The sequence below is a fragment of the Vanessa cardui genome, chromosome 2 (genome assembly GCF_905220365.1).
Source record: "Vanessa cardui chromosome 2, ilVanCard2.1, whole genome shotgun sequence".
NCBI classification, from domain to species: domain Eukaryota; kingdom Metazoa; phylum Arthropoda; class Insecta; order Lepidoptera; family Nymphalidae; genus Vanessa; species Vanessa cardui.
Genome location: NC_061124.1, coordinates 10,672,741 through 10,692,030, shown reverse-complemented (window position 1 = coordinate 10,692,030; position 19,290 = coordinate 10,672,741). Strand labels below are relative to the sequence as shown.

Sequence of the window (19,290 nt, the reverse complement as noted above, 5' to 3'; positions counted from 1 at the left end):
CGATTTAGTTGTATAAAAATTATAATAATAATAGTAATGTATCATTTTTTAAATTTTCATTCAGTAGTAGTAGTAGTATACTGTAGTAGGTAAGTAATAAGTATGTATGTAATTGTTGGTTAACCTAGCTCGTAAATACAATATCATTATTATAGCGAAATATGGACATCGACATCGAAAAATGTACCCACAACCCTATTTGTTGTAAGTATTATTTATTGTTAAATGTGCCGGGCGCTGGGGGCACGCCAATCGGTTAAAAGTCTGCGGTGAAAGGGTTAATTAGGATGAAACTAAAAACATTGTAGAAATAAAATATTCTTAGTCTTAAAAATTCCTTTATTGAAACTAAAACATTTCGTACCTTACATACAAGAAGCGACTCGCCTCCAAAAATCCTAACGAACTTCACATGACAATGACTGCTTTCCTATTCATAATTGTTTAAAATTAAATTATTTTTACAAGGATCATAAAATTATTGAGACATTGAACAATTTAATGTTTTAGTATATCTTACTAATACTGAGTCGAGTGAAGTAAAGCAATACGAAACCTAATTTAGGTTATAAAACGAATCTTAAAGCATTTATGTGATAATGAGACTTGTCCTATTGATCAGTCGCTACTTGAAGTTATCTGTTACAAATACATAATCAATTATGTATATAGATCTTATAAATTAGACTTCACAAAGTTACATAGAGCTGGATGGCCTAAGTTTATGTAGATACATCTTAGATTGCAATTGTTTTTTTGTTATATTCACAAATTATTGAATAAGCAATCATTTGAATCGAAACTAAAACATTTTATTTAATATATAACCGATTATTGTAGTATTTACTTGTCGGTATATATTTAAAGTTAATTTAAAAATATGTACATAATGAGAGTGTATCTCATATCTTCGCAATTCACAACCAATACACGTATCAACTTTGCGTAATTGTTTGTAGATATCTGATGAACTGCAAATACTTGGTTAAACATAAATTGCCAAGTATTTCAATAGAAACGCACCTTAACATACAAAAATATACAAACACGATGTATGAACACGACCTCCAAACATGACATTATTATATGAAAAGTAAAAAAAGTATGCATTCAATTAATGCAAGGATACTCCTAAGTATGCAAATTTATCATGCAATAAAGTAAATATTTAATTATTTCACTTGTACCAGTTAGACCCTGGATCTACTTTCCTCGGCTGAGTCAAAAACTTGATAGAGGCATCTGATTCTTATAAATAATATTATATAATTCAGTGACGGAAGTTATCATTTCTTGCTTCTCAGTTTGTCTTCTTAAACTCAGATATCGCACGAGTACCGTTAATACAATGACAACTTCTCGTAAAAAATAAACCAGGAAAGAATATATGGTACATTGGATTTGGATATATGTACATTCATGTCAAGTTGACTTATGCGCTACACATAAAACTCAAAATCTATACTTTACTACGGAAAAATATAAATAACTGTTTGACACATGGCTTATAAGCAAGAGCGACGTATATTATAAGATTTTTTTTTAACATATAAAACTATTGCATATTCGATGGATAATATTGTTTTACTCAGAATATAATGTATTTATTATATTAATAGATTTATATACAATAATCTTATATTGGAATATAGTACTCTAATTAAAAAAAGGCTGAACCATTTATAATAAAATATAATGCATATTGCATAACTTAATAGTTAAAGTTGTAACCTGACTTGTCTATGAATAATCTTAACATAAATTTCGTATTTTTTTTAACATAATTTTTTTTAATAAAATAATTAATTCAGAATTATTTTGGCACTATAAAAGATATTCTATACAAACTTAACTATAATTTGAAAATTTAAAGTGCCAAATCATTTTTGAAACGCTGTAAAATAGAAAAAAATATGTATAAAGGACATTTTTTAATCTAACAATAATTCCTTATCCAAATCAAAGTAACGAGAAAAAAATATAAAATAACATCTTTTTTCTCTCAACTTTTCCATTTTTAAATTGTAAATATCACTATTACTAGAATTTACAAAATATAAATTTACATCATAACATAGTTTCACTAAAGTACTAGCTGTTTATATTCTCTCAATATTTTTTCATTCACAATTTGAAATTAATAAAAATTAACTAACGTTAAATTCCGTCATGGCAGCACAGATAACACAATCGACCACTTTTAACAACATTAAATTTGAACACAAAATATTATTCTTCACCAACGCTCCGGTGAAGACGCCACTTCCATATTTTTATCCTTGTTATATATTTATAATGTGCATTAACCACAATTATTAAATGAGTCTGAATTTTTAACACTACTGGTTTAATCATTTCACGTGTAGTACTGAATGGTGTGCGTGCGTCGGGAGGGCGTTACGAGCGGCTGGTTGCCCGAACCAGCGCCTACGATAAGGTATCCGCCGGACGTCACCACTTTTTTCGAAGCGTTTTCTTCGTTGTTCATTATCTAAAAAATAAAAATTTCAAATATAACAACAATACCTATCCTTACATACTAAATTTATACTTTAACCGATCGTAATAAAATTAACCGTGTGATTAGTAATAGCTGAGACTCTTAAACCATGAGATAGTTCCATTTAACTGTTTCATTTTTTGTATGTTGCTTTTTTCCTTTACTTTTCAGTAGTACCCTAAGTTAGTTAATAGAATTACTTATGTTATCATCCCACGAACTTGTTTTCGTGGGGTGATAACATAATAAATAAATGGTGGGCTATCAAATTTCCTCCATCATGTATACTGCATCAATATTTCCCAATTTTCAGCTTTACAGCTATACTTTATGATTATGACTGCATTTATAAGCCTAATACATAACAAGGTATGCGGTACAGAGTGAAATTTTTCAATCAACACCAAAAGAAGTTTAGTGCATTTGAAAGTTACTCAATTTAAAAAGAAATTGTTCTTGGGGACACTCGGTTGGTATAAAGTTGGTTTTACTATATGTTTAAATAAAAGACAGTAAAATAAAATAACAATATTTGAGGACAATGACAAATACCAATACGTAAATTAATTAAAAAAAAATCCCAACTAGAATTAAAACAAAAAATAAATTTATATAATGCCATCCAAAACCATGTTTAATAGAAAAAGACAGGAGAATGAGAAAAAGAGAGAGCTTCTATTATCCCTCCTATATATGATTATTGCTACTGGTAACTGCGTATTGTCTATACTTTATATATTATACCTAATACTTTGTTCCAATAAACAAATTACTATTAAACCACATACATGCACATGGCTTTACATCCTACATGACTTATCATATGGGTAGGGTCAATGATGGTCACATTACCATCTAGGATGTATTCTGAGGAGAATTTAAGGGACTATTGAGTATAAATTTACATACTTGTTTGTTTATGATTAACGGCGATACCTGTGCGCCAGTTGGCTTGTATGTGCCCAAGCATTTCACCGTCTGGTTGCCGCTTTGGTCCTCAACCATACTCACTGAAAACATTAATATACATTATTGTAATTGATTTATTTTCAAAATTAATAAGCATACCGCTTTAAGCTATAGGAGGCCGCTGAAGGAGACTACATAAAACATAGTTTTTACAATTATGGTCTGCTATTGATTTACATGACAAGAATCCAAATTATTGTCTATGAGTTAGGTTAGATTAATCTGTGTCAAAGCAAATCTGTGACGCCAAGATCTGAAGCGTAATTCGTACATTTTTTATTTATTAATTCAACTATGTGTAATAAAATTTGCTAACCGTTTCCATATCCGTTACTTTGGTGACGTTCTGGGTTAATGCATTAAACGAGAGATATCAATTATAATTTTTTATATATAGTAGAACATTAATATAAAAGAAAATAACTATAATTTACATACTGATATTGAACACGAAAGAGGCAGGCAATACTAAAAAAAATCTCGAAATAGCAGCCTACCATACACTTTCGTGGTGCCATACTTGATACAACACAAGGGACACTGCTATTACTCTAAGCTAATATTAAAAAGCCAGACTTTATATCACTTAAAGTATAAATGCAGAAAAGACATAGTTACTTTGAAAAAGTATATGTTAACAAATTAAACAAAATATAGCCAATCAAAGGAGTAAATATAATCAAAGTTTAGATTTATGTAATGTATATAAAACAGATTTTGTCTAAAATATATCATAAACTATAATTCCATATCGCAACCAACATTATCGCCTTAATTTAAATTAAAAATACAAAACATTCCTCTAATCAACGATGAGCCACCAACTCTGAGAGCTAAGATGTTATGTGGCTCACTAACCCTTCAAATCTGAACACAGCATTTCATTCATTTAAACACTTAATTTCAACTTTAAAGTAATAAAAAATATAAATATGTATATGTATTTATAGTTATTCATAATTATCCTAATATGGTTCAGTTTAGCAAATTATAAAATAAACGGCACAGAAAAATTTATAAACATACTGACGGTACTAGTCATACACCGTCAATACCAAAGAGTGCACACAGTCTACATTTATTAAACTATGTACCTATAATAGAAGTCTTCTGTGACTGTGTGTCCTGTGCGTAGACTCGTGTGTGGGCGATCTTCCCGCCCACCGTCAGCGCCGGCGTCTGGGAGCTTTTCTGCAACGCCAATAGAGACATAACGTAGATTACATTACTTAATTACAAAACAAAATCATTTTTACTATAACTAGTTGCATTTAGAATCCATTTATATATGTTTGTAGTAATAATTAAGTGAAAAATTAAGTCTATATGTGTATATTGCTTTAAAATTATAATATTTTGTAATATATTATAAATGTACAGCTTTATATTACGATATGAAGTAGCAAAACTCGGCAGATATTATTTTGTCTGTCTATAGATTATAAGTTGCTGCAGCCATCTAGTGGCGTAAAGATGCAACTAATTCGAGTTCAAAACCTTCATTAAAATATCTATGGCAACTTTCATGGTGATTGGTCAAAATATGTCAATAATCTTTCAATGTCAAACAGATAACATCCATCTTTATGAAAAATGTTTATTTAAATTAACTTTTAACATTTATTCATATTTGAATCTTTAAAAAATAAGAAAAACACTTGTTTTCAAAGATCATATTTTATTAGGTTAGTTTATGTTGTTGTACCTTTAGGTTAGTAATTAAATAGCCATTACAATTATCACTCACTGGCAGATTATCAGGAGCCGGTTGTAGTCTTTTCTCTAATAAATTCCCAGTGTCGTTGCCATTGTTTTCCTGTAAAAAAAAAAAAAAAAAACAAATATAATAAGTTAAAAAGATTTTTTAATCAAATGTTTTTAAGACACTTTTAATAGAACCTTTACATTCGCCTACTCGATTTCTGCCAAAACAAACTTAATGACTAGCCAAATCTTTGAAGAATATCTTATAGTGAACAAATATGTGCGCAAACACAAACGAGAAAGAGCAAACATCACTTTGAAACTGCTAGTTGCTATTACAATATTATGACACAAAAAAATGTAACTAAAAAGTAGTTAACAAAATAATATAATTATTTATGCAACTGTCACCACAATATTAATATTTAAAATTCATTAATGTAATAATTTCTCATACTATTTTTTTAGGAAAAGTTTACTTTTTACATTTAATGAAAAAATACTTGTGAATATATGAGATTCATACCTGATTTTTCTGCTGTGTACAGACAGCATAGTGCTGACTCCAATGAGCACGCTGACAAGGATAATCACAGTATGACGTGTTCCAACAACAGTAGAAGAGTGCTTCTTGACTACAGTTTGCACACCTGGGAATAATGTAACCAGTATTAGACAAATGTTACACCGTAAATAATCAGAATATACATATATCATTAAATTTAATGATTTGATGTCGTCCAATACATTCACTACACCAACAAGGGGAAGTTGGAACATTATAGTGTATGTCTGTATAGTGTATATGTGTATAGTATGTAAGCAGAGATGGCCCAGTAGTTAGAACGCGTGCATCTCAACCGATGATTGCGGATTCAAACCCAGGCAAGCACCGCTGATTCATTTTCTTAATATGTCTTTATAATTCATCTCGTTCTCGGCGGTGAAGGAAAACATCGTGAGGAAACCTTCTTGTGTCAAATTTCATAGAAATTATGCCACATGTGTATTCCACCAAACCGCATTGGAACAGCGTGGTGGTGGCGATATGTTCCAAACCTTCTTAAAGGGAGAGGAGGCCTTTAGCCCAGCAGTGGGAATTTACAGGCTGTTGTTGTGTATAGTATATAATATGTATACCGCTATTAGCAGCTACAACTTACCACTGCTTCGATTTAGCAGCCTTGACTGCAGTCTCCAACTCAACTTGCGCGGTGCGTCGCGCCTCGCTGATCGCCCGCGATTTCTCTTTCTCGAACGATGCCCGCATTTCGGTGACGGTCAGATCTAACAAATAACAATATTCAATTAATTTTGTATATTTTGCAATGTAAACATCAGAACGATTTTTTAACACTATTATCAGAAACAAAGATAACAAATTCACCTTCTAGATTACCTTAAATTTGTACTAGTTTTCATAAATATGAGTTTAATGATATAAAAAATTAAAATTATAATACTTCACAATGTAAAATGTTACCCATTTTTTGAAATTCGACAGAGATATCAGCACAGATTTAGTGGATCTCACTACATAAATATGATAAATATTATTTATATATATTTACCATGGTTGTGTTTTAACTCCTTGATCTCTTGTTGATACCTCCACTGCATTTGCTCCAGCTGCAACTTGAGAATCGTAGCCTGTGACGTTGGCTCGTCTACCTTCTCCAACGAGTCTTCCAAGAGATTTCGGAAGAAATCTGCCAACTGAAAAAGCCAAATGAAATCATAAAGTTATAATAATTACAATGGTAAACAAGGAGTAGTATATCCTATTTGTGTATATAGTCTATATTCCAATGGCAGGGATATAGAGATAAATAAATAACTTTGACAAGAGAATTGTTGAGATTTTAAACTAACAAATATATATAGCATTCTTTAGTATAATTCCATGTAGAATAGCATTCTTTATGGAATTTGTTTAAAAATAGTGCTCTAAATGCAAATTGCATAGTTTGCAAATCTATAAATGGACAGGCTGATGGATAGATTTTAATTAAAATTATTGGTATTCATAATTAAATAGTAATTTAGTCAAACCTTGACTGCGTTTTGGTTTAGTTTGGCGGTGAGCGGTCCAGCTGTGGACGGAGGCGGCACTGATCCAATTGGTGTGTTTGAATCGAGAGGATTGAGAAGCGGCGGTCGCTGCTGCAGTCGTGGAGGCTGAAAGAGGGAATGTTTAAGAACTAATTTTTTTTTTCTGTAAACAAGTATAGGTCACTAATTTGTTATCAGTTTGTAAAGAAATCAAATATTAGTTTGCAACAACTACAACAACAACAACAGCCTGTAAATTCCCACTGCTGGGCTAAAGGCCTCCTCTCCCTTTGAGGAGAAGGTTTGGAACATATTCCACCACGCTGTTCCAATGCGGTTTGGTGGAATACACATGTGGCAGAATTTCTATGAAATTTGTCACATGCAAGTTTCCTCACGATGTTTTCCTTCACCGCTGAGCACGAGATGAATTATAAAAACAAATTAAGCACATGAATCAGCGGTGCTTGCCTGGGTTTGAACCCGCAATAATCGGTTCAGATGCGCGCGTTCTTACCACTGGGCCATCTCGACTCGACTTAGTTTATATAATTACTAATTAGTTTGACTACAGTAAATTAAATAAGTCTAAACTAATTTACATACCTCTCCTGGAGTACTTTCATTAGTAGTGGTACTAACAGACGGTTGTGTTGGTTGTGTGGATTGCGTAGATGCGTTGAGCGTAGGCGCTGGTTGCGAGGCGGATGCGGTTGCTAATGGCGTCACAGTTCCTGAATTATTGCGGTCTGCCAAACCATTGACGACCGGTGGTGACGCGGTACCCTTGAATACAACATATTGTGTTTAACATAAGTTTTGATTGTAACGCTTCATACTGTACATGATGACTATCCCAACTACTAAGCAAAAGATTGCTTCTTAGAGTCAAAAAAGTTTTATATTAAATACATATAGTAGGACACAAATTAGATGTAGCATCGGAAAATGCAATGGAATGAAATTAAAACCGATTACTGCCGATTTATACAACCAATAGAAATAGCTCCCTATCGCGCCATTCGACGCTATTCGTCGCTATAGATTCACGCGTCAGAGAAAGCAAGTGCATATAAATCCACGTGTCAAATTGACGAATATATTAGGTCATATGATATTACAAATTATTACGTTTGTGCAAAGATCATATTCGCATGAGAAATAAATATAGATAATCTGGTATAGCGAACTTAATTCGGATATGATCGGTTTTACGAATTTTGCCGATGCTACATCTAAGTTGTGTCGTACTATAATTAATTAGCTATACTTCTTTGTGGTGAACAACAGAAAAAATAGTACAGTAGTACCATAGTAAACTTATACTAGAAGATGCATTAGGGAGAAGGTTCTAGCGTATTTTATTTTTCTAAAAAGTAGGTGCTCTTCAAAATTTCACCCATTTCAACATCATGTTCCCTTTATAATGATAAGTTTAATAGTAAGTATTTAAAGATTATTATTTTGTATACTCACATCAAGACCACCAACTGACATTACAGGTTGTAAACTAAATGTCCACTGTCCATTAACGGACGTTATCAGTGGTACGGTGTGCACGGTGGTGGGAATTTGTCCGACGGTGGGCACGCAGATCGTGTTCGTTGTGTTCGCTGCGACGGTGGACGTAGAGATCAGGTTTGAGTGGGATGACGTCAGAGGTATCAGCGGGGTTGTCACAGTGTTGACGATGCTGTTGACTGAAATAATAAAAAATATTATATTACACACTGTTTAAATACATATTATATTTGTATGTATATGGGTGCATTAAAAACAAGTCTGTATGTTAATTTCTTATATTCCTGGTTTTATAGTGTAATATTTATAATGCAATAGTCAGTTGAATAAGTGTTAGCTATGTATAGTACGACACAACGTAGATGTCGCATCGGCAAAATTCGTAAAACCGATCACATCCGAATTAAGTATGCTATCCCAAATTATCAATATTTATTTCTCATGCGAATATGATGTTTGCACAAACGTAATAACTTGTAATATCATATGACCTAATATATTCGTCAATTTGACGCGTCGATTTACATGCACTTGCTTTCTCTGACGCGTGAATCTATAGCGACGAATAGCGTCGAATGGCGCGAGAAAGAGCTATTTTTATTGGTTGTGTAAATCGACAGTAATCGGTTTTATTTTCATTCCATTGCATTTTCCGATGCTACATATAATTTGTGTCGTACTATAAGCCATTAATTTATTATAAAATATGTTATTTCATAGCTGTACAGTATTTTAATATAAGTAAATGAAAATGTGTAACTTACCATTAGAGGTGACTGTTGATACTTGAGGTCTAATAGCCTGTGTGTTTGCTGTTCCATTTAAAGTTATGGGTCTGGTTGGCCTAACAGGGGCTTGCGTGCTCGGTGGCTGTATAGGTATATAGACCATTGAATTTTTACTATTCAATTCTGACCTGCCATCATCAACTTTCTTTGGCTGTGGAAAGGTTTTCTTTGCTTTGACACGGGCTTCGGCAGGTTTCGAAGCAGTTGACTTCCGGGCAATGGGTGCTACAACAACCTTATTTATTCGCACTCCTCGCAAACCGGAACTGGGTGGGTTTACCGGACGGAGATGGAAAGAATTCATTAAATCCAATTTCTCCGACTGCCTATCTGCATCATCGAAGTCGATTGGTTCAGATTTGATTTCAACTTCAACACTTTCTGTGGGTTTATTGTTCGTTTGTTTTTCGGGAGGAGAAGTCATTCTAGCGAAGGCTCGAACGCCTACCCTGCCCACCAAAGGCGGTTCTGCTTCATTCCTCAGCTTTTGAAGTTTATTCACAGCTTCCTTCATATTACGAACATTGTCTGTGCTTGTGGGTATAAATATACTCGAATCAGAATTTGCTGTAACCGTTTCTGTGTTTTTATTATTTGTTGCTGCTTTATTACTTGAGTCAGAATTTTGTGTTGTCGAAAGACTACGGACACTACTTATTGTTGGTAGACCTGGAATAGTAGTTTTTGAACCTTCTCGAGCTATCACTGCTAAGGTTGTGTTGTCATCAAAATGCGATGGTTCTTTCGTAGATTTTGAACTGTCTGACGTTACATTAGATTTATTAGGTTTCTCTGAAGATTTATCGGTTTCACTGCCCTTAACCCTTGTGATAATAATGTCTTTGCTTTTATCTTTCGTATTACTGTTGTCTTTATCACTCTTTTTATCAGCAGCTTTTTCTCTTTCGATCTTTCCGGTCTGACTATTATTGAAAGATTTATTTTTCGAATTTCTCCGTTTTTGGGCTTTAGTCTCTTGCTTTTCTTTTTCGACCGGAGTTGATTTTTCTGATCTTACAGGCCTTTGCTTAGGTGTTAATTGCTTTTCGTCCTTTTCTCTCGGAGTACTCGTCCTAGTCGGTTTAATTTTAATGTTTATTTTAGCGGGAGTTTTTTCGGCTGGAGATTCTTTTTCTATTGTACTAGTAGTTGATTCTTTAACATTGTTCTTAGATAACGAAAGCACTACTTCCACTTTATCGGTTGGCGTTTCAATTGTCTTATCTTCTTCAGTCTTGGTTAAATCCACTTGATTTTTCTCTGTTTTATTGGAAGATACAGGGTCAAGTTTATCATCAATTTTGTCAATCTCAACTTTTTTCCTTTTCTCACTATTGCTACTTTCGATTATTGTGATAACAGCTTCCTCAAGATCCGATCTACGTCGTTTCCTTGATGTTTCTTTTTCTTTCGGTAAGCAAACATCAATCTCCATGGATTTATCTCTGTAAATTAATTTTTTTTTTATTATGGAAGATTTTATTTTGAATGAAAAGCACAAGTTAGTTTTATTGACTAATGACTCTCTATTAATACATATAAATGATCAATAATAATTAAATATCAGACGGTAAGCAACATTCTTTCAGAAATAGCGCATTGGTTTTAGTGCCTACAAATTGTTTTTAAATTGCAAAAACTATATAGTTTACATTTATCCACAAATGTTTAATTTGTAATAAGTTATATATTCTTTAAATGAATACACTTAAACTGATGCCCTTACTAAATTAATTGCTCATATTACTGGTTTATCATAATGACATATACATGATAATGTAAAATACAACCAATATCATCATAAGTGATCATTCACTTTGATTAGAAAGTGACCACTTTGTTTGTTTCTGAAATGGGCTATTTGTACAGTATTTAACGAATTTAAAACACTTATAACGATTTGACGCTTCTCTATATATATTGGATAATCTGATGGTAATGTATGTTTTAGAAAAAACCTATAAGGGTTTTCTAGAAACTATATCATACCATTATAGATTTATACCATTATATTATATACATAACATTGGTACTAGGAACTAACAGCTAGTTTCGAGTGTTACTTCAATACGCAGGGCTATTTATTCATTTCTGTTTTTTACGCTTGTACAACATGATCTCAGAAAACATTTCAAAATTTTCAATTGAAAATTTGACTTACCAACAGACAAATCAACTATTTAGCTCAGCATCAGTGGCGAATTTACAAATCTGCTACTAGTAGGTTATTCAATTTTTGCCGCTCCTACTTTTTTTTGCAACTTTATGATTTGTGTTCTATCGTCCTCATTACATCGGGTTTTTCCCGTTATTAATATGATTATAAACTAGGTGATATTTCCGTCAGTTACTAGATTATTTTTCCAACCTGCTATGTAGTGACGAGTATAAGGATTATGGGTGTAATGTGTATGCATATAATTTTAAGTTTCTTTTTTATTTCTGTAAAACAAATTTGAGCTAAATTTGCAACCCCTCTAAATCTGCCGCCTTAGGCTCCAGCCTACTTAGCCTATTGGTAAATCCGCCCCTGCCTAACACGCTTTAACTGTAAACAGATTATAAAAATAATTTTGCTCACTTTTCAATACAGTAGTCGTCTTCTCCTTCTTCGCGAGCGATTTCAGCTCCATCTGCCATCTTCCGAGACGTAGTTGCTTGTGGTTCATCGGTTTCACTTATATCACTGAAATTAGATTACTAATTATGAAATATATGAATTTAACTACACCACCACTGCGGAACTTAATAATACTCTGAATAAATTTGACCACTCGGCCTATTGACAATAAAAAGCTTAGAGTAATAGAAATTGCGTCAGAAATATAAAAGTGCTAAAATTTGCGCAAGTAGCAGCACTTTCTATGCCCACAAATAGTGTGAGGGACCAGTATTTGCCGAGACATGGTGTTTTTTTTTACTTCCTGCCCTCTATGGATAGTAATCCGATCACTTGAGTGTCTTATTAGCTATCTACTACACAAGTACTTGGTAACTTGGACAGTAAGTTGGACACTTACCCTTCATTAACAGAACCCTTTGAGCTCTTTGAATTGGATCTTCTCTTCTCTTTGGCGGGGTTCGGTGACGAATTCGACTTTTCTTTGACTGGACTTCGTAATTCACCTTCGAATGTTGGTATCTGAGAGTGAAAAGGTTCCATTAATCTCTTATTGTTTGTCTTATTTTTCAATCTATATTATATCCAAGACTTAAAGCTGACTTACCATCATTTTCAGTTGTTCGGTGAGTTTCGTCGGATCAAACGGTGTCTTAAATGGAGGGTACAGGAATTTACCATACTTCCGAGATATATTACGAATGTGTTGTTCCGCTTCCTAAAACAATAAAATAATTAATATACATTACACAAATTAATTATTTTTTCATTAATATTACATTCTTTGTGGCTAATTATTGACTCATTTACTCAAAACTCAGAACAGATACAAAAGGAACTTTGTACGTAAGGGTAATATTTATTTTAAAATTAGAATCAGATATGTAAAACTTTTTAAAATAAAAATAAATAATTAGTAAACTTGTTATTGTTTATTACCTGCATACTGTCGAGTATGTCCTGTCGTTTAGTTCTGAAGTTGTTTGGATCTTTCTCGCAGTACAGGAAACAGTCGCGCGCCGGAACCCAAGCCCTATCGTGAGCGCCGAAAAATCGTACGTCGACTAAACCGGCGCTGCTCACTGACATACCCTTTGCCGGCCAGTAGGGAAAACCTACAAAATTAATTTACAATCAGAATAACTTTACATATTACGTGAATAATATTGAAATGTTTTTTAATTCAAGAGTCGTTAATGCAAGAGTCGAGATGGCCCAGTGGTTAGAAAGCGTGCATCTTAACCGATGATTGCGGGTTCAAACCCAGGCAAGCACCGCTGTTTCACGTGCTTAATTTGTCTTTATAATTCATCTCGTGCTCAGCGGTGAAGGAAAACATCGTGAGGAAACCTGCATGTGACAAATTTCATAAAAATTCGGCCACCAACCCGCATTGAAACAGCGTGGTGGAATATGTTCCAAACCTTCTCCTCAAAAGGAGAGGAGGCCTTTAGCCCAGCAGTGGGAATTTACAGGCTGTTGTTTTAATTGTATTTTAAATATAAAAAATATAATCGTGCAATTTTTACTATCATATGCCGATACTCTAATTAATTCGTAATTGCCTTAGAGTATCTTCCTCTCTGCTTTTTTAGTATAGAATATTAGTTACCTTTAAGCTTAGCCCACAGTAGCACATGGGGAGTGGAGCACACGTCCGTGAACCAGGTGGGTCGCCGCGCATGCGCCGCAGCGTAACACTCGGGGCACGCTTCTATTTCCCCCATCTCAGCCCGACAGGAGCGCACCAGGGCACGCGCACCGCCCGTCAGTTTCGATTGTACTGAAAATAGACATTTTAATTTTTAAATATTGTATTTAGTACGTCCTGTAATTACTCGAGCAAATAATTAAATCTAATGTCATATATTTGAAACATTTTTTTTATGGTATAGGTTGGCGGACGAGCCACCTGATGGTAAATGGTCACCATCACCCATAGACAATGACGCTGTAAGATATATTAACTATTCCTTACATCAGTACATTCCATTCAGTGTGCCACCAACCTTGGGAACTAAGATGCTATGTCCCTTGTGCCTGTAGTTACACTGGCTCACTCACCCTTCAAACCGGAACACAACAATACTGAGTACTGTTATTTGGCGGAAGAATAACTGATGAACGATCAGAATCAATCAATACTGATTAATTTATGAATTAAACAATATTAAAAAGGGTACAAATGAATATAGTAAAATCTTATCTTACGTGTATTGAATATGATGCTATTATGTAATATCCATTGCGCGTCGGCGAGGAAGGCTTCAGTGCTACCGTAAAGGCCCTCAGCAATGTTATTCTTCATAAGCGTGAGATCCATTGGATGCACGACGTATTTATCGTAGTCGGGGAACGCCAAACGATCCACCGGATTTATGAATGGTTCAACCTGAAATGCAATTAGTCGCAACGTTTTTACATGAATTTTAACTACATACCTACTTATCTATGAGATTAGTAGTCTTCCAAACTTTTTGCAGTCGCCAAACTGCACTTCAAAAGTGTCTTTTAGTATACCCCGAAATGTTTAGACTCATTATATTACTCATTATAGTATTACTGGGTGGTATATGCTATGCTTTACAATTCATTATAAAATTAAGTTATATTAAAATAATATTAACATAAATAGTAGGTATATAATAGCATATGTATATACATATAAATAATATTTAAAAAATACATTTTAGCATTATTACATTACTCATACATATCATGGCACATAAGTCTTTATTGACTTATTAGATACAGATAAATAAAAATATTTATTCGATATTTATATTTAGATTATTTAAAAATATATTTAAATATTAAGAGTATGTAACGAGTTTTAAAATAATTAGTTACTTGACCTAAAGATCTCTCCAAGGGCAGATTAATAAAATTAGTATTATTAAATACCAACATACATAATTTAACATGGATCATACATCTATTTATCTTAATAATGTACCACCTGTCTTTATGTATATTTAAATTTTCTTTACGTATTGTAGTAATAAATTCACAATACCATAAATAAGAACATTAATAAACTAATAGTAGCCCAATTTTAAATTAACGTATTAATTTATACAATTATAGATTAAAAAAAGGTTATAAAACTATTACTTAGCTAGTACATTTCAATGCGTTATTTATTAAGTCTCTTTGAAAATAAAACGTGATATTTTTGTGTGTCATAAATTAGTAAGCGTTAAAAATAATAATTCATGTATATAGGAAGGTATGACAAATGCCGATCTCAGAACTGCAGAACAAGCGAAACACCGGTCTACGTGAAACGTTTATTATTAGCACAGAGCGAGACAGTACACTCGACGCGTGTTATCGATTAGTCAGTGTACGAAAGAGACGGATGTTACCAGTCCCCGCCTGCAGATAAGTAGCAAGGTCATTTCACCTTAGCTGTCAACGCGGTTGCGTTTCGCATTGCATACTTTTGTACGTGTGTACATTTGTTACATACACATTCGGTGAAAGTATATAATTTATTCCGAACATCGTTTATTATATGGCATCATTGATTGACAAAAAAATAATCAGAAACGTAAAATGTTAAATATTGTCTATATTGAATTTAGAGGGAGCTAATAATATTGCCTTAATTCAAAAGAATGAATGATTATTTAAATCATTCACGTCTAAATTAAATGAATGACAACATTAATTCGAGCGTCCATTTTGTCGTGCCGATGACGGACATTACGCGATTATACTGTATTATTGTTTATATCACTTTTATATCTTTAGGATAAATCTTTACTCATTAAACGTTCTATAAACATTAAATATCATTGATTTATTGATTACAAGTTATGCTTTAATTGTATAACATTTTTCATAGATTTAAACAATATTTTAAGGTATTGATTTTATAACTTAATTTTTTAAATATTTCGCTTTGCATATAAAAACATAACAATTCGTTTGCTAAGTATTACAACAACTAATTTCCGTGTAGTTTCATATAATTGTAATGATATAGGAAATAAGAAAAAAATTATAATATTGCATGAAAATTCCAAACCCATATGGTAACCTTTTATACATTGAATATTAGAATAAACTTAAATAGTTAAATGTTTTAACATATTGTATCACATCAAAGCAAAATATCTTTATATTTTTTATGTAACAATCTAATAATAATATCATTAAATATTTACAATAGCTGCTATTTTAATCTTAAAAATTAAAAATATATCATATATACAAATAAATGCATTTGTATAATTACCCCATTGAGATCCATCATTCGCTCCAACGCATGCTGTAACAGTTCACAAAGAAGACCTAATGAAATCTTCTTCATGGCTGGTGACCTGAAAAGAAATATTACAGATGGCAATGTTACATTTACTAATAACAACACATTGTTATTAAAATTACCATGTTATGTGACTATAAAAATGTTTGTAACAAAAAATATATTTTCAAGGCAAGTTTAACTTATTTCTATCCCTTAACCTTTTTAATTTTTATATTTTGTTAAGTAAATAAACAATGCTACAAATTCCTTCTACAATAATATCAATTTCATACCTTGTCTCTGAGCTTTCTGCGTGTAAAACAGCCAAACATTCAGGACAGACCCAGCTCTTGTCAGATATAATTTTACTCCTTTCATTGCCAGACAGACATTTGTAATGGAATGATCGTGGGCACACTGTGCACTGCATCGGTGAATGCCCTTTCTCATTGGATTGTTCCACAGCCCAGTGGCACCGCCAACAATAAGAGTCTGAGCGAAGTTTGTTCTGACCTGGGCTCTGAAGACAATTCATTGTGTTATATTATGAAATATAAATATTTGATAGTGACAAGAGACAAATTAGTGTAAATTGTTATGCAATTGTTTTTGAAAAGATCAATAATTTTGTTTTATTTGTCATAAATTATATGAATACTGATGAAAAGAGGTCAATTATATATTATTTAAGATTGTAGGTTACATCACTTATCTGTGCAATGATAAAGTAAAAAGGGTTGTATGAACTATTAGTAAATAAATATTAGTAACACTTACCATTTCAGGCTGGGGAACTTCTAACTTTTTCTTCTTAGGTGATGGTGACATGCTCCCACTGTGAGTCTCCTTTTTATTTTCATCAATCTCATCATCAGATTCTCCCTTTTGAAACTTACCAGTAACAGAATTTAGAAATTGCTTAACTTTGTTAACAAATTCCGGATTTTGTGACCTCATCGACCTTTTTGGTGCCTTTTCAGACTTTTCACTGCAATTACTTTTTTGAGAGTTGTTGCTACTACGCCTTATTCCCTGTATTTTATCTGCCTCGACAGAGGAATTCAAGCTTATATTAGAACTGTCTAATATTATTCTGGACTTTCTTGTTTTACTTGTGAGCTGAGTACACTCACTAATTATCTTTGATTCTTTAGCAGATTTAATTAGAGACTTGAGTTCTCTACTTATACTTTTATTATGTTCCTTTTCAGTGATATCAGAATTGGTTTGAGAATCATTTGACTTTTCACATACATCAATGGATGTGTTAAAGATTATTTCTTCCTTTTTATCATCATTAATATTAGGGTTTTCAGGCTTGTCATTATTGGTTTCAGCATCAACTACGGCTTCTTGAGTAGGAGTCAGGTTTGAATCTGTTTGGGGAGTGATGGAAGTTGAACTATCAATCTCAACAGCAGGTTTTTCTTCTGAATTTAAATCAGTCTTTTTATGCTCTATGGTTTCTGTTGCATTCTGGATGTTTAATGATGTGATAGGTGGATTATTTGAAATTCTATCATTTTTTTCTATCTCATGTTCTTGTGTTTTTGCATCTTTAATAGGAGATATTACAAGTTTCTGAGTTTTGTTCTTTTGATTTACATCTTTTGTAGGAGAAATAATAATTTTCGATGTTTGACCCTTTACATCTATAATTTGTATACTCTTACTGGGGGAGACCACAATTTTCTGATTTTGATTCTTGAGACTGATATCTATTATTTGAATATCTTTACAAACAGGAGTGGATTTTTTCTCCACTAGTATCTTTTGATTTAACTCTTTATTTATTATTTTCTCTGGTGGGTTAGCCTTACTGACGTCTGTTATTTGTGTCTCTTTTTTATCTGAAGTAATAGTTTTCGATGTTTGTTTCTTTTGATTCAAATCTTTATTAGGGGAACTTATTGTTTTCTGCAATTGGTCTGTTTGTTTTTCCTCTGTTATTACTGTGTCTTTGCAAGGAGAAGCAACAGTTTTCTGTGTATTATTCTCATGACTGATATCTTTAATTTGGGCTTCATCATTAGGAGAGCTAACACATTTCTGTGTTGGTATATCTTTTTTCGATGAATCTTTTGAACATTGATAAGATTCACTATCACTTATCTTAAATTCTGGCAATTTGTTATCACTAGAACCTTCAGCTTCCTCTTTAACCTTCTCCACGACAATAACCATCTCAACATCGCCATGTGATCCTGACATTTGCTGAGTCTCAGATACGTTTCCTGAAGATGCAGACACGTCGGTTTCTATTTGTATTTCGGAGTTCTCCTCCATATCTTGAACAACAAAAAATAAATTAGCACAGGCGTTTGAATGAAAATGTCTTTAATAAAAAGGCGTTTGACATAAACAACAAACATCAAAATATTAGGACCGGTCATTACCCAAGCCCAGCCATCCAGCCAGCTACTTACCTACCTACTTTCAATACAATCATATAAATTCATGCACAAACTTACCGCACGTTTTGTCCTTTTCTGTGATTGAAGGCAATTTGTTTTTTTTTTAATATAGAATTATATTTGTGTTATGTCCAATTTTGTTTGTCCATTAATGCCAACAATGTAACTAATCTGTCCAAAAATATTATAACGAACGGAAGAATTCACACATTGCCAAGCAAAACTGTCGTTCATTTCATCGTAATTCGTACGTATGTCGTTCTATCTTTAGTATCATTGGCTAGCGTATAGATGGAGCTCTATTTTACACCGTATCGTATACTTTGAAATATATTACTATCACTTTCATTCCAACGTATACTTGATATTCTTATCTCCTTTTAACCATCGCACAACAGAAGTGAAGCTATCTCCTTCCTTTCGTAAATATTTGCAGGGAAACCAGATAAAAAAATGTAACTTCCTTG

The 19,290-nt window shown here is 32.8% G+C and overlaps 1 protein-coding gene across 4 annotated transcripts; it reads right to left on the bottom strand.

The window, feature by feature from the left end:
• Positions 1–321: 321 nt before the first annotated feature.
• Positions 322–19,097, bottom strand: LOC124535700 (protein kinase C-binding protein 1-like). 4 transcript variants are annotated; one of them, XM_047112012.1, is made up of 21 exons: positions 18,881–19,097; positions 17,187–18,697; positions 16,703–16,929; positions 16,398–16,482; positions 14,366–14,546; positions 13,767–13,937; positions 13,094–13,269; positions 12,762–12,872; positions 12,555–12,676; positions 12,116–12,220; positions 9,511–10,979; positions 8,702–8,925; positions 7,832–8,011; positions 7,226–7,351; positions 6,745–6,889; positions 6,337–6,460; positions 5,700–5,823; positions 5,217–5,285; positions 4,564–4,669; positions 3,410–3,510; positions 322–2,491 (listed from the first exon to the last, which is right to left on the bottom strand). In XM_047112012.1, exons 2-21 carry the CDS (start codon positions 18,693–18,695, stop codon positions 2,357–2,359), a joined length of 5,490 nt encoding a protein of 1,829 aa, XP_046967968.1. In that variant the 5' UTR covers positions 18,696–18,697; positions 18,881–19,097; the 3' UTR covers positions 322–2,356. The 4 variants fall into 4 exon arrangements, with proteins under 4 accessions (XP_046967968.1, XP_046967982.1, XP_046967976.1 ...); XM_047112026.1 differs by having other exon boundaries at positions 3,437–3,510; XM_047112020.1 differs by having other exon boundaries at positions 4,564–4,660.
• Positions 19,098–19,290: the final 193 nt, after the last annotated feature.